Source organism: Mus pahari, chromosome 5 (genome assembly GCF_900095145.1).
Source record: "Mus pahari chromosome 5, PAHARI_EIJ_v1.1, whole genome shotgun sequence".
In the NCBI taxonomy this organism is placed as follows: Eukaryota; Metazoa; Chordata; class Mammalia; order Rodentia; family Muridae; genus Mus; species Mus pahari.
Window position 1 is genome coordinate 149,259,474 of NC_034594.1, and position 15,763 is coordinate 149,275,236.

Consider the following 15,763-nt stretch of genomic DNA (forward strand, 5'->3'; position numbering starts at 1 on the left):
GCTGGCGAGGTTGTGGAGAAATAGGAACACTCCTCCATTGCTGGTGGGATTGCAAGCTTGTACAACCACTCCGGAAATCAGTCTGGTGGTTCCTCAGAAAATTGGACATAGTACTACCAGAGGACCCAACAATACCTCTTCTGGGCATATACCCAGAAGATCTTCCAGTTGCTGGTGCTTTTAAAGTTGGTTTGAAATCTTCTGAAGTGCCTTCCACTCAGGCTGCTTTGTTCTGTAAAGTAGGTAAAAGTAACGCCAATTTCTTTTATTCTCTTTCATAATGATCAAATTTTAATAGTTTTCAAGGTGGTGGTTGAAAATTCTTTAGTGAAATCCTGGTTACTTTTTTTTTGAGGAGAAATGATTCCAGTAGTGCTGCTGTCCTGGGTTTTGGTCATTTTGTGATCATTGGCAGGCTTCTGTCCAGCTGGCATTAAACAGCTGCAGCAGGGAGCTTTCCAAGAATGAGGCACAAAGAAATGTTTCATCAGCCCTCTAGACTTTCCTTAAAAACAGGAGTACTGATGCTTGTTAAAATGATGTGTAATGCAAATGCATAAAATTAACAGTGACTTAAAGCATTATTGTCTTAGTAGTTCTGTATTTCAAGATGAGGTTGACTCATGTTTCATGTATGTGTGTATTATTGCATTTTTTCTTTTCTTTTTTTAAATTTAATTTTACTTGTAATTTATTTTTTACACTCCATATTCCATTCCCATCCCCTCCCCATCCACCCTCTGACTGCTCCACATTCCACACTTCCTCCCCACCCCACCCCATCACCACATGGATGCCCCTACCCCCTACCCCACCCGAACTCTAAACTTCCTGGGACCTCCAGTCTCTTGAGGGTTAGGTGCTTCACCTCTGAATGAACACAGACCTGGAAGTCCTCTGCTGTATGTGTGTTGGGAGCCTCATATCAGCTGGTGTATGCTGTTTGGTGGTCCAGTGTTTGAAAGATCTTGGGGGGTCCAGATTAACCAAGACTGCTACAGAATCGCCCTTCTCTCAACTTCTTTCAGCCTTCCCCAACTCAACAACAGGGGTCAGCAGTTTCTGTCCGTTGGTGGGGTGCAAATAACTGCATCTGACTCTTTCAGCTGCTTGTTGGGTCCCTCGGAGGGCAGTCATGACAGATCCCTTTTTGTGATTCATGTTTCTTAAAGCAGCCTTCTCCTATGTGTATTTACACCCAGGGCTGATGTTTTCAGGGTCTTTACCTGGCTTCCCCTGCTCCGACAGTTCCTTAAGTTTCTGATGTGCTGCACTGATAGTGTGTGCAAAGGCCTTTCCAATACAGCCCCACCTCCACCCTCGCAGGTGGTGTTCTCTGTGTTGTCTTCACCCCTGCCTGCTTTCTACCTGGCTGCGGAGTACTGTGAGCTCAATTCATGGGGCTGGCTCAGCTTCCCCAGGAACCTCCTTGGCTGAGACCCTGGAGTGGTCCTGTGCTGTTTTTAAGTTTTTACAGTACTTTGCCTCAGAAGACGATGTCACATGTGTCTGTTCCACTGTGTCCCACTGTCCTCAGGCCTAACACTAGGTTTGTCCTCTGGAGGAGAATGCACCTGCCCACAGTCCACCTGGCTACCTGCCATACTATTGTCACATTTCTGAATAACCAGTAGTCTCCACAAATGCAAGAGGAAAGAAAGTGTAAGGTGCAAAGTGGGAGATCAACTAAGAAAGTGACAGGCAGAAGAAGATGGGGGTAGAAGGAACCAAGGCTCCCCACTGACAAGCCCAGGCTGCCACCCAGAGCTCTTTGTTTCCTGAGTATACAGTGTTGGGTAAGGAGTGGAGTTGAAACACAGCCAAAGGCGAGATGCAGCGCTAAGTGTAGGACCCTGAGCTTGCCTGGGTGGCTCTCTATAACCTCCCGTGGCCATGGGAGGCTCTGGAATGGCTTACTCCCACCCTAAAAGATGTTCCTTTGCCATCTCCTAAAAGATGATTTTAATGAAATGTCTGTGTTTGGGGCTCATTTTTAATGATTTTCTTTGGCTTAAGGGTTGGTGAATTTATATCCTAAAACATCTTGAACTAGAAGAACTAATTTTTACTTTGCTCTTCTAAATAGCAATTTGACCTTTTCCATGTAAATCTTACAACATTATTACTGGGAACACTCTTTTGGTATCACTTATGAAGCCTTCCTGTTATGGATGTCCTTAGTCATACACTTGAGCTTTTTAGTTTATTTTAATATGGAAAAATAGTAGACTCATAAACAGATTAAACTATTCTAAAGTAGTTTAATTTGTGGTTTTAATTTTACATGTATCTTTTATGTGCATGTGTTTGTGTGAGCACACATGCATTCATGGCAGACCTGTAAGGTCAGAGAGCATCTCTCAGGAGTTGTTTAACTCCTCCCACCATGTAGGTCCTAGGCATGGAACTCAGTTTGTCATCCCCAGCAGCAAGTGCTCTCCCCACAAGTCACCTTGCAGCCCCATAATACACTCTTCTGGTCGTTTATTTTGTCTAGCATCTACTATGTGACAAATACTACTCTTGATAGAGGGTGCCCTGAAAATAAACTAAGTGGCTTAAAGCTGTCTCTGTGAGAAGCAGATGTTTTCGCGCTTGACCTCATGGTGTCTGTTAATTTGTTTTACATGCACCGAGTGGCTTGCCGTTCTCTTTGGGGCTGGGAATCTCATCTTTGTGATAGAGTAGTATCAGGGCAGATAAAGGATGCCACTGAGTTATAATGTTTTGCTATTCAGTAACTCTCAGGGAGGTGAGCACATGATTCTCAGACTGGTTTGTGACCCTAAAGGGTGATTCCCTCTCGGTTCATAGGTCCTTCTTGTTCGTTCATCCCCGGTTTATGTTATTTATACTTCTGTTTTGAAATTCACATAAGTAAAAATTCTGTTTTGCTTGCATTCCTTTTTTTACTTTAGAATGATAAATCTGCTTTTGAGTCTCTTACTCTCCCACATAATTATGCCTCATAATATTCAATCAGAACAATTTACTGTTTTTTTTATTTCACTTAGAATGAAAATAAAGTAATTTTCATGGATTTAAAACAAATCAGGAAGCTCATCACCATTCCATGAATTTTATGCTATTTGTAACAATTTGCTGTACAAAAAGAGCTTTTGTGAGTGTGTTCAGCATTACATGTTTCTAAAACTGTGACTGTTTTCCAAATACCACAGATAGTATAAAATCTTTTCTTCGGGAGATTTGTGGAGTCATTGGTTAGTTTAGAGGGTACTTGAAATCAGTGTTTGTGATCTTGCGGACCACTCTTCAGTGCCTGCTTGCAGCCTGCTTGCTTTTCTTTCCTGTCCTCCTTCTTTCTTTTGATCCCAGTTCTTCTTCACTGACAATTTATAATCTGGCAGCAGGTTGGCGCTACATGAGAAAACTGGTCATGTTGATGGTGCACAAGATGGCACATGTACAGTCCCATATGCTTTTTACTCTGCTTTGGAGGTGTAGAAAATTTACCACCTCATTTCTCACTGGCACTGTGGGTATGTACAGTTTTAACCTGTATTTTAATTTTGCATACACGCGTGCTAGCTTGTTTGCACACATGCAGCTAGGAGGCTGCATCGGGTCCTGCGAGACCGAATGTAGACCTGGTCCGGAACCACTTGGTGTGGGTGCTGAACCCAGGTCCTTGTGAAGAGCAAGTTCTCCTACCTGAGCTGTCTACTAGGGATTGTTGTACAGTGATAAGTTTCAAAATATCCTGAGAGTTTGTTATGGAATTCATTTAACCCGTGAAATTGGATGCTAGCTATTTTTCATGTCACAACATTGGTATTCTTTTATCCAACAAGCAGCCCAGCCTAGTGGACATCTGAGGCTTATTTAGGAGTGGGTGGAGCTTGCCCAGGATCAATACCAGTAGCCAAGATTTTGTTCAATTAGAGTGTCATCTCCTAAAAAATGCAACTGGAGGGCTTGAGGGGTCCCATTAAAATACTCACTGAAATAAAAAGCAGAAATAAACAGCAGACTTCATAACTAGCTGAGAGAATTTGACTGGGTGTTAGGGGAGATGAAAATGAGACCACGGGAAAGATGTACAAGGAAGTGTTTCCACCAGTCCAAGCAAGCCAGAGTAGACAGCATGGTACAGCCTTTGAACCCCCACCCCTGCCTGCTAATGAGTGAGACCAAGGTTTCTCTTCAAATATTCTAAACTTTTAATGCAGACTTCCTCGTTGGTAAAGCTGCCTTTGATGTGCGCACACTCTTCTGAACTTGGTTGCCTGTCCCAGCCCCCTCACTTCCCTTTTCTTAGTCATTCCATCTTGCTGAGACCTCACTCTGTGGTTGTGCATGTGCCAGCCCTTTCCACAGAAGAGTATTGTCCCATGCAGATGTGATCCTGCCTGGGATGCCTCAGTCCTTCTGCCACTCTGCCTGCCACTTGCCAAAGGAGGACAGAGGGTCGTTCTCTGGGTCGTGCTTGATGTGTGCTGAGCAGGCCCCCCATAGCACTTCTAGTTCACACGAGTGCTTCCCTTTCTTCATTTCTTACCTGGTGTGTTCTTTTTGTGCTGACAGAGAGAGAGATGACTTCATGTCTGTGCTGGTCTCTGTGCGAAGCAGCTTGGCAGAAGCGCAGGAGAGAGAGGCAAGTGCCTATGAGCAGGTGAAACGTGCTGTGCAGATGACGGAGGAAGCCAACTTTGAGAAGACCAAGGCAAGTCTGATGGGTGGAAAGGGATATAGCACACAGCCACTTTCCATATGTGTATTTCTCTGATTATTTTTTATAACTGAACTAATTGCAAACACATGAAACAGATGCCAGTCTACAAATGTTGACTTCTCTAAATTTAAAAAAAAAATCTTATTATCTGGAGAGTTCTTATTCTTCTGTAAATACTTCTGTTCTGCCACTACTCAGAAGTGCAAAATAATGTGGGAAAGTACTTTGGGAGGCCGGCCAGTGTGCATAATCTTGTTTACAGATAGGTAGTCACTACAGGCAGGCTCTGATGGTTTAGTCTAGCTTCACTTCTGGCCTGAGCATCTCTCAAGACCTAAGGAGCACCCATGGCAGGCTTCCACTGCCAAGAGTGGAAGGAGCTCCACTCCACCACCCTTGTCATGAACCAAAGCCTGCCCTTTCCCACTGCCATCTACCCATCAGATGCAGCCACAGCTGTGGCAGAGCATCTCGCCCAGTACCTTTGACTCTGCATCTTCCCTCTCTCTGGTTACTTCTTTCTTTATCATCTCCTTCTCCACAGCCCTCTTTTCTTGCTGAGAGGCAAGCTCCTTTTCCAGCCTTTCTGTCTGCCTCTCCAGCTCACTCTTCAGCTGCTCACACTGGATCAAAGCCTGCAGGTGAGAGAGCGAGAAGGGACGTCAGGAGTGGGAAGGTGCACCAGGGAGAAATGAGGCAATGATATTCTCTCTTATTTAAGATAGCTCAACCCCCAACTACAGATACTGAATGCTATATTTTATTATACACAGACACTTATTATTAATAAAGTCCCTTAATATCACTTAAAATTTAGTCCATTCCCATTGAATAGAAAACAACTTTCTGTTATCAGGATGGACATTTTACAATTCCAGTAAAAGTTCCTAATTGACCAAAATTGCCTATTATGTGTTTTCAGAAATAAAAACTCTCTCGCTACCATCATCGATAGCATCCAATCATAAAGTAGGATTGCAAAATTATAATTTAAAAGCCTCAGTGAAGCTAGAAAGCCTGGGCATCTTGGTCTTGTTCCAGTTATTTGTGCCTGCAGCATCTGCCTCACCCAACCTTAATTTCCCTATCATTGTGGTGGTGTCTGTCCAGGTAACATTCTCGTCACCCTTGGTCAAGTGCAGTCGAGCTTTCAGCAAGTTCTAGATTGTGTTCGTATTGGACCGCTCACTTCCTCATTACCAATCCAGGGCCTGCCCTCATTTTGTCTTCATCCCATTCACCCGCACACAGTAGCTTTGGAAGTCTCAGTTGTCCTTTCTTCACGGCTGTCTTCTTCTAGTGCTTAGCTGGCACGCTCCTCCTGGGGTCTCCTCTGTGGGTCTTTTCTTGGGTCTGGTCTACTAAAACCAAGTGTGACTTCCCAGTCCTGGCCGCCACAGTGTCCGATCTCTTGGAATTCATTCCTCCTTCATCCATTTCCTCCTTCGTCCGTGTCCACTGAACATGACATGCGGCTTTTTCCTGTCCCTGCTCTCGCTTGAGCTACACTGCTGTGAGCATCTTCTGCACAGCCCTACTTTCTATCTACCACCTCTGTGCTGTTGGGTTGCTCACTAATGCTACCTGGCCAGCGACTCAGACTTACAGCATTCACAAACCTTCAGCCCCTGCCCACACCTCGCCATGTCCCCATCCCCTGTGTGCCCTCCATTCCCCTGCAGATCCAGCACATGAATTATAATATCATTAGCCTGAGCTCTCTGAGTCCACACTGGCTGCTCTGTACATGGCATAGATGGCATACTTGATCCTCACAGGAGGCACAATTCAGGTGGCAGTCTTTGTAGACATTCCCGTTTCCTGTTTGAATGAACCTCTGCTCCTCTGAACTCCACTGTTGTTACACAAAGTCTTGGTGGCTTTCTGTAGCCATCGCCACTGAGGGACTATATGTGCAACACTGCCAGGTTTCTCAGGTGCCATTTGCACATTCATTCCTAGCTAATGCTTGCTGAAGGGAAATTAATCAGTAGTTTTAAAAATAAACGTGATATTAGACAATTAGTAATTTTTTAGATTAATGGTTGAGAATTAGCAAGGCCATAGATTGGCATCTATCGTAGTCATCCTCTGGTAGCTGATGGGAGGAGATGCAGAGACCCACAGCCACACATTACAGAGAGCCCCAGTTGCAGATCTCCATCAGGTCCCTCCCCTCAGAGCTCAAGGAATCCCATGGAAGAGCAGGAGGAAGAACTGTAGGAGTCAGAGGGGTGGAGGCCAACAAGAGAACGCGGCCCGCAGACTCAGGTAAGCTGGCCTACAGGGCCTCACAGACGGAAGAGACAGTCATGTTGCCTGCAAGGGTCTGCACTAGGTCCTTGGCAAATATGCTGTGGTTGTTTAGCTTAATGCAGGACTCCTAACAGCAGAGCCATGGAGTCTTTTGCCTGTTCTTGGGATCCTTCACCTCCTACTGGGTTGCCGCAACCAGCCTGGTGTGAGGGTCAGTGCCCAGTCTTACTGTACCTTGTTATGCCCTGTCCAGTTGGTATTCCAGGGAGGCTCGCTCTTTTCTGAAGGAAAAAGAAGGAGGAGAGGATCTGTGGCAGAGGGAAGGTGGAGACGGGACTGTGAGGAGAGGAGGGAGGTGAAACTGTGCTTGAGATGTGGTGTATGAGAGAAGAATTTATAGAAAAGGAAAAAGAATGTGCACCTGGCATTCACACTGAATTAAAATGTGGTTAACATGATGTTGAAATCTGTGAGTTTTCACCTAAAGTTCTGATAAGACATGAATTTTGCTTTGAAGGAGTATTAAAAGATAGTGAGTGTGGTTATTTTCAGTTCAGAAGCACTTGAATTCAAGGTAGTTGCTTGGTGTTTGTTGCCACCCAGTGGTCATTGTTTGTAGTGCATTCAAAGTAGAAGGCATTGCTTTAAGACACTGTTGTTTACCCTTCTAGTGGCTGTGAAAGTTCCTGACCTGTTTATAAGAAACAAATAACAGAGCTGCCTGGGACTAAACCACCAGCCATAGAGTACACATGGTGGGACTCATGGCTCCAGCTGCATATGTAGCAAAGGATGGCCTAGTTGGTCATCAATGGGAGGAGAGGCCCTTGGTCCTGTGAAGGTTCTATGCCCCAGTGTAGGGGAATGCCAGGGCCAGGAAGTAGGAGTAGGTGGGTTGGTAAGCAGGGAGAGAGGGGAGGGGATAGGGAATTTTCGGAGGGGAAACCAGGAAAGGGAATAACATTTGAAATGTAAATAAGAAAATATCTAATAATAAAAAGAAAGAAAATAAGAAACAAATACCAGGCACGAGAAGAACATAATGTTGTTTTCAGTGTGGAAGTACTGTCCAGCAACGGTCTGTGTTCCACTTTCTAGATCTGGCAAATTATTTCCTGATTGAAAGCCATATTTTTTTTCTACCTGGGTGATAACCCTGAAATCACCCTGATGAACTTAGTGACGTGGCTCTGTGCCAGCCACTTAGGAAGCTTTTAGTGCATAAGATTAGTCAGTGAAGGGCTTTACTTGAAAAATGTAACAACTACAACTGGAGATGATTTTTAAGGAGAAAAAAAGTATAATCTGGGAATCAATGAGAGTAGAATGTGTTGATAAAATTCAAGAATCAGATAGCAAAGGTTCCAGGCTGCCTGCCTCCTGTCCTGCCGTCCTGCCGTCCTGCCTGCCTGCCTGCCTGCCTGCCTGCCTGCCTGCCTGTCTCAGGAGTGAAGAGGCTGAGTGTGTGCAGCCATGGGCTTAGGAAGTCAGTGGGCACAGGAGAGGTGAAAGATTTTCTTTACAAATGGCAACATAGAAAGTTCAGTAAATGTTTAAAAAAAACATTTCTCTTTTTTTCTGTGTCTTGGATTTTGAGAGAAGCAAAAAAGCAGAAATAAGAAATTTGGAGTAGAATAAAGACCAGAAAAGCATTGAGCACTGGACTTGGGCATGGCCGTCATACCGCTTGCAGCACAGTGTCTAGTGCAAAACAAAACCAAACTGTCAGTGTACCGTATTCCCTCACCCAGTGGGGCTGCAGTCCTCCCAGGCATGTTTGTGGTGATGCTGGGATTAGCAAGCCTACTGCTGAATCAGAATGTGGCATATGTGGCTATGTATCCTATACAACCCTCAGTGATAAAAAGCAGCTGTGTTATTGGCCTTCATGTGTGTTTATTATTTATCATTATTTTAGCCTGTATTCCTGTGTGTGTGTGTGTGTGTGTGTGTGTGTGTGTGAGATCACACCAGCAGCAGCCTCACTCACCTCATATTCAGTGGGCCTCCTGATGGCCTCAGGAGCCGTGACATGATCTACAACATGCAGCGTTATGTAAGTGTAAAGTGATATAGTATGCTTTGCTCAGAACATGGTCATTAACTGATGCATGACTATGCAAATAGTCTCAGTGTAGGCTTATTGATAAGTTTCCGGTAAGCAAGTATTTATAAATTAAAAGCAATACTGTGTATTATTCATAAGTAAAAATCTTAAATGTATTGATAATCACTTTTATTTAATGGGCTTTGCTTCAGAGAAATAAATTCATGTTTATAAGCTTTAAATTTTATGTTCACTAACAGTAAACACTAAATCATTGTAGTATATTAATTTATTATTCATGAGTCTTTTGCTGGAATTTCTAGGAAACTGTAACAGTTGGGAGGGAGATTAGAGATGTCATAAAATAGGTTTCCTGGTTTAAAGCTTCAGGTGGCAGATGTCAGTTTTGTTGTGGAAAATGTTTGACTTCTTTATGATAGTAATTTTTATCCTTTGGCTTAATAAAACTAGAAATAGAAATTCGAAGCCCACTAAGTTATGTTTTGAAATAACTGTTGATGAACAGCATGCAGTGACTGCAGAGGAAGTGACATGAATGGAATCCACTGGCTTGGGAAAGCAAAATTTCTCAGGTTCTCAAGGCTGGTGGCCATTTCCACCAAGTAAGGAAAAGGAGAACCCACCACACCAGGTCCCTGGGGAAATGGGGTGCGTCAGCTGTGGCTCTCGAAAATGAGTAAATGCGAGTCCTTGAACTACAAGGACCAGTGCCTGCAGACCCCTGAAATACAGGTTAGAGAGTCCTGAGCCTTGGGGAGGCCCCTGTTAGAGACATTTTAGATCAGGGATGCCAGCTCCCTGATTTAGGTCCAAGGGGAAGGCGATTGCTTGTTGCTCAAGCATTAAGGCCTGAGGTAGGATCTGCTGGGGAGGTGGAGACAGGAGGGTCTCTAGGGCATAATAGCCAACCAGTATGTGTAACTGGCGAGCTCCAGGTCAGGTGGGAGAGATGTGGTTGAGGTGGACTTTGGCTTCCATGTGTGTGTACACACATGCATGCGCATGCACAAACACATGTATACATACATGCATATATGACTAAATTTTTTATTTTCACATATTACTAAATTTTACTGTTTTTTTCGTTGTAACCAAGTATAAATGTTAAAAATTTAAAAGTGTATAGAATGAAATACGTGAGCTTAGTTACATACCTAGTGACAGACTACATGACCAATTTGTAACCTAAGGGTTAGTCGCTGCTCTTCATTCCTCCTCCTCCTGCTGGTGAGCGTCAGGAGACAGAAGCCTCGGACACAGCAGTAAGTCATCAGCACCCTTTGTTTATATGACTGACAGCTCCACTTTGTGCTTCCCACTGGACCTTCCTCCTGCTAGGCTACCGTGAGCACCATTTCCTCCAGTTCCTGTGAAAACTGGATTCTTTCCCTCTTGCTGTTGGGGCTGGTTGGGCTCTCAGGTGTTCTTACTGTTCTCATACTTAATGATGTTAATGCCTAAGCTTTTGTTCAGTTGGGAATTTCTTTGGATATACTGGGTCTATTTACTTATGCCAGTAGAATTCGTTATATCAGTAAAAGTTACTGAGTTGTGTTTTACTAGATTAGTGGAAAATAATTATAACTAGCACAATTGCACAAAAATTCAGTATTCCCTAGTATTTCAGGCTCTAAGGAATTCAGTCATAGAAAAAAAATTCACTCTCTTACAATTTTCTTAAAATTTTCTCTTACAATCTAATTTAAAATTTCCTATTTTCTAAGGCATTCAGCTAGGATTTAACTTGGGGCTAACTTCCTTGGAAAACTGGTTTTAGTCAAAACCAAATTGTATTGCATAACTGCCTAAAGCCCAGTGGTGTATGCAGAGACTATTTCCATATCTACTGTCAACAAACGTGGCTGAGCAGTTTGTTTGCTTTATTTTTATTTTCAAATAGTTTTAATTTTTCTCTCATATTTTACATCCTAGCCACAGATTTCCGTTTCCTCTCCCCCCAGTCCNCCCCCCCCCCAACTTCTCCCCCTTATCCACTGCTCTTCTGACTCCCTTCAGGAAAGGACAGACCTCTCAGGGGTAACAACCAAACATGTCATATCAAGTTGCAATAAGACTAGGCACCTCTCTCATATTAAGGCTGGATGAGGCAACCCAGTGGTGGGAAGAGGGTCCCGAAAATAGGCAAAAGTGTCAGAGATAGCCTCTGCTCCCACTGTTAGGAGACCCACAACAAGGCCAAGCTACACAACTGTAACATATGTGAGGAGGGCCTAGGTAAGATCCATACAGGCTTCCCTGGTTGGTTCTGTGGGTTTCTTGTGATATTCTTGTCCTGTCTGGCTCCTACAGTCCTTTCTTCCCCTCTTCTGCAGGATTCCCCAACCTAATGTTTGCCTTGGGTCTCTGCATCTGCTTCCATCTGTTGCTGATGACTGTGATGCTAGGCTCTGGTCTTGGACTACAGTGGAATATTATTAGGTTGTATTTGGTTCTGTCCTAGGTGTCTGGGCTATCCAGCCTCTGCTTCCTGGCCCTCCAGACAATGTCGAGGTGAGATCCCTCTCATGGCATGGGTCTCAAACTGGACTGGACATTTTGTTTGGCCAATTCCCCAATTTCTGAGCCAGCCATCTTTACCATGGCACATCTTGTAGGTAGGAAAAATTAAAGGTTGAAGGTTTTGTGGCTGGCTGTTCCAGTTCCTCTCTGGGAAGTCTTGCTTGATTACTGGAGACGGCTGATTCAGACTCTGTATCCTCCATTGCTAGTTAGGGCCACCCTAGTAGATTCTTTGGAGTTTCCATTATACTGGACAGCCCCCAATTCCAGTTGTCTCTCCCAATACTTTCTCCCTCCATCTTCCTCTTACCTGATCCCTCCTGCTCCTGTCCCCACTCACAATACCCTTCCTAGGGAGATTTCATTCCTGCTCCCTCACTGAAATATCCACTTAGAAGTCAAGACATACCATGTTTGACTTTCTGGGTCTGGGTCATCTCACCAAGAACGATTTTTTTTCTAGTTCCATCCATTTGCCTGCAAATTTTATGCTGTTATTTTTTCTCAGTTGAATAATACTCCATTGTATAAATATAACCCATTTGATGTATCAGTTCTTTGGTTGAGGGACATCTAGGTTGTTTCCAGTTTCTGACTATTACAAGTTAGGCTGCTATAGATGTAGTCGAGCAAGTGTCCTTTATGGTAGGATAAAACATCCTTTGCATATATGCCCAGGAGTGGTATAGCTGAGTCTTGAGGCAGATCAATTCCCAATTTTCTAAGAAACTGCCATATTGATTTTCAAAGTAGCTGTATGAGTTTACACCCCCACCATTAATGGAGGAGTGTTCCCCTTGCTCCACATCATTACCAGTATGGACTGTCACTTGTGGTTGTCTTAACCATCCTAGACTGTCCAAATTATAATCATATAGCTTGTGAGCTCTGTGAGACCTGGGTTGGGCCAGTGCTGTAGGCATAAACAAAGGCCAGAGGACTGAGATGCTGTAGTAAGTTCATTTGATTGAGATTTTTTATGTAGTTTGCAGTTCTGTTTCATTGTTGGACATTATAGATAATGGTATTATTATGAATGTGGCCAAGGGAAGTGAGAGAAGTTTTTCTTTTTTATTACTTTTATTTTTTTACAGTCCAGTCATCGCCCCCTCCCCACCCACCTTCCCACAGTTCCTCATCTCATTCCTCCCCCCGCCCCCCATCTTCAAGAGGATGTCTCCTGCCCCAGGCCTCCCCACTCCCTGGGGTCTCAAGTCTCTTGAGGGTTAGGTGCCTCTTCTCCCACTAAGACCAGACCAGGCAGTCCTCTGCTATATATGTGTCTGTCAGGGGCCTTGGACCACCAGCTCGTGTATGCTGCCTGGTTGGTGGCTCAGTGTCTGAGAGACCACACGGGTCCAGGTTAGTTGAAACTGCTGGTCTTTCTATGGGGTCACCCTCCTCTTCAGCTTCTTCCAGCCTTTCCCTAATTCAACCACAGGGGTCCCTGACTAGTCTTGTAGCTTCAATGGTGAGATGGCAACCTGTGATTGAGTGAGTGAGTGTATCATGAGAGTGTTGCTGTGACAGTAGTGTTGGAATGCAGTCATCCAAGTGGGCTGTAGAATGGGTTTGAGCTATCTTAAATAAGAGAGAGTATCATTGCCTCATTTCTCCCTGGTGCACCTTCCCACTCCTGACGTCCCTTCTCACTCTCTCACCTGCAGGCTTTGATCCAGTGTGAGCAGCTGAAGAGTGAGCTGGAGAGGCAGACAGAAAGACTGGAAAAGGAGCTTGCCTCTCAACAAGAAAAGAGGGCTGTGGAGAAGGAGATGATAAAGAAAGAAGTAACCAGAGAGAGGGAAGATGCAGAGTCAAAGGTATTGGGCGAGATGCTCTGCCACAGCTGTGGCTACATCTGATGGGTAGATGGCAGTGGGGAAGGGCAGGCTTCTGCTCACAGTTTTACCCCTTTTAAGGAAGGTAGCACAATGCTCCTGGCAGTGGTGGTGGGCACACCTGAGGGCTCATGCCTGCTCGTCTCCCCCACTTTCTGAAGTCCTCCTGTGAATCCCTTTCTATCTTCCTTTCAGCTTCAACAGATGAACTGGAATCTCTGGGGGTGTGGTTAGAGGACTGGTGCAGCTCTCTCAGAAAGCATACAGAAGTCATGCAGACCTTGGGGAAGGTGGCTGTTAAGCAAATCAGTTCATAGATGCATCAAGTCTGTCCAGCCTAGATAGTCATGAGAGACTTTTGTGAGAAGAATTTTGAAGTAAAGCCTAGGAAGATGAAAAGATAGTTAGGTGAACAGTGGAGTTCAGGGGAGGAGAGTGTCATGCTCCGGAAAAGCCCACACCCATAGGAGCTGCAGCTCTGTGCATTGTGGGGTTTGGATGCCGCCCAGGTGGTGGAGCAGAGAGAGTCGGGTAGACTGGCAGAGGGTGAAGTGTGGAGACGTAGAGAGGGACTAAGTCACTAGTGCTCTTAAAATCTACATGAGGATTAGAAATGTCAGCCAAATGTGACATGAAGCCACACGTTGAGTCTTCACATTGGACAGTGTGGTAATGATAACTATATTTGAGGGAAGTCACCTCATTAATAAACTGGAGTAGAACCAGAAACCAGAGTATGTGCCAGGAGATAAGGTTGGAATTAGTAATGGCATTCAGTGGAAAGGATAACATTTTGGTCCTAGGAGGTCACTGGGAGTTAGTTATGTCACCCAGGGTGAGGGGAGAGCATCATGGGCATAGCTTTTCAGGATGGCTTTGGGTCACATTTACTCTCCCCAAGCTCCCTCAACCTCAGCAGAGAAACTGAGTTGAAGCAACCAGTTAAACTATTGGCCTACCTTGTTCTTCCATTCAGTTCTTGGCCCTTTCTCCCATGCCTGCCCCCCCCCTCGGCAGATCCAGCTGAGGCTCTGCTGATCTCCAGCTTTCCCTCCTCCGCAGCATTATTATCTTCTCCAAAGAAACAGTAGCTCAGTCGCTACTGCGTAAGAAGTTTGAAAAATCTCACAGACTTCACCTCCTTCCCAGGAAAATTAGTCTTTGTTTTATTTGATCCTTCTGAGTTCTTGAAGAAGTCTCCACCAGAGCCTCTCAGAGCTAAACTAGGTTCCTCCTTGTAGGTTCCCATACCTCATTGATGGCAAATTCTTATTGGACTGTTGACGTCTGTCTCTAACTTCCTGTGAGGCCCTCGAGCCCCTGAGCTAACATCCTCTGCTTGGCACACTCCTCTCACTTAGCAGGCGCTCACATACATGTTCTTGAATGAAGTATGAATAGCACACTAGGAAGGGATAGAAGGCCCATGGCACCTGAAAGGCATGAGGAAGGCGGAGGTTAGAGCTAGTCCTGTCTGCAAGTGATCGTGACAAGCCTTGTGGGAAGGTAGTGTTTAGCTAAGATCCAAAGAATAGGTAGGACTTAGAATCTAGCTTCCAAGGAAGGACGTGGCCTCTGTTCCACCCAAAAAAAGGCACGAAGGAGGTGTAGTTTTGAATTGCCTCTTGTGTGTATGAGAAAATAGCACCGGCGTCAAAAACTGCTGCTGTTCACACATAGGGTATTTTCATTTAGGAAGGGGCCTGTTTCATGGAAACCATTTGACTTGGTGGCTTCACAATATAAAACCACTCAGCTGAGGATTCAAATAGGAAGGCAAAACAGAGTGATGGAGTGTGCTTGGCCATCTCCTGAGCCAAGGAGGCAGCTGAAGGAGCCCTTTTCACAAGTGGGTGAGCTTCACTAGAATTGTTCTCAGGTCCAGTCCTGAGGATGAGCACGATGTGAGAGGCAGGAGTGACTGACTCCTAGTAGCTGGATGATGGAAAATGGCTCTAGAGAATGTGTGTGAGAGGTGATCTAGGTTGACCTCGCTGGGACCTGGTTTAGTCTTCAAGCATAATGAATGCTTTAAGAACTTGACAGGATTAGATGAGATGATGTTTTGCAAAACAAATGTCCTAATGCCTGTCCTGTGGTAGGCATTGAGCCTGTGTGCCACCGTTTTTATCTTAGGGAAGGCACCTTGGACCTGCCGGGCAGTTTTCTTGTGCCTACACGTCAGCACAGACAGAGAAGCTTGAGGAGGAACGCAAGCTGTACCTTATGTATTTTCTTGAGTGAACTTGGCCAAGTAGCTTAGTTCTCTTAATCTTATTTCAGGGGAACTGAAAATTAATCCAATACAAATAATCCAATTTTCATTAAGCCAAATCTGATACAATTCTTTCTCTAAATGGGACTTAAATGTGTGTGTGTGTGCGTGTG

At 44.7% G+C, this 15,763-nt stretch overlaps 1 protein-coding gene across 5 annotated transcripts in view; it reads left to right on the top strand.

Moving 5' to 3' along the window:
- Sdccag8 (serologically defined colon cancer antigen 8) overlaps window positions 1-15,763 on the top strand; it is a 201,120-nt gene that overhangs the window by 32,749 nt on the left and 152,608 nt on the right. For all 5 annotated transcript variants that reach the window (XM_029538445.1, XM_021198898.2, XM_029538447.1 and 2 more), the window contains exons 9-10: window positions 4,546-4,684; window positions 13,205-13,357. In XM_029538445.1, coding sequence (XP_029394305.1) covers window positions 4,546-4,684; window positions 13,205-13,357 — 292 coding nt within the window. The remainder of the gene's footprint in view (window positions 1-4,545; window positions 4,685-13,204; window positions 13,358-15,763) is intronic.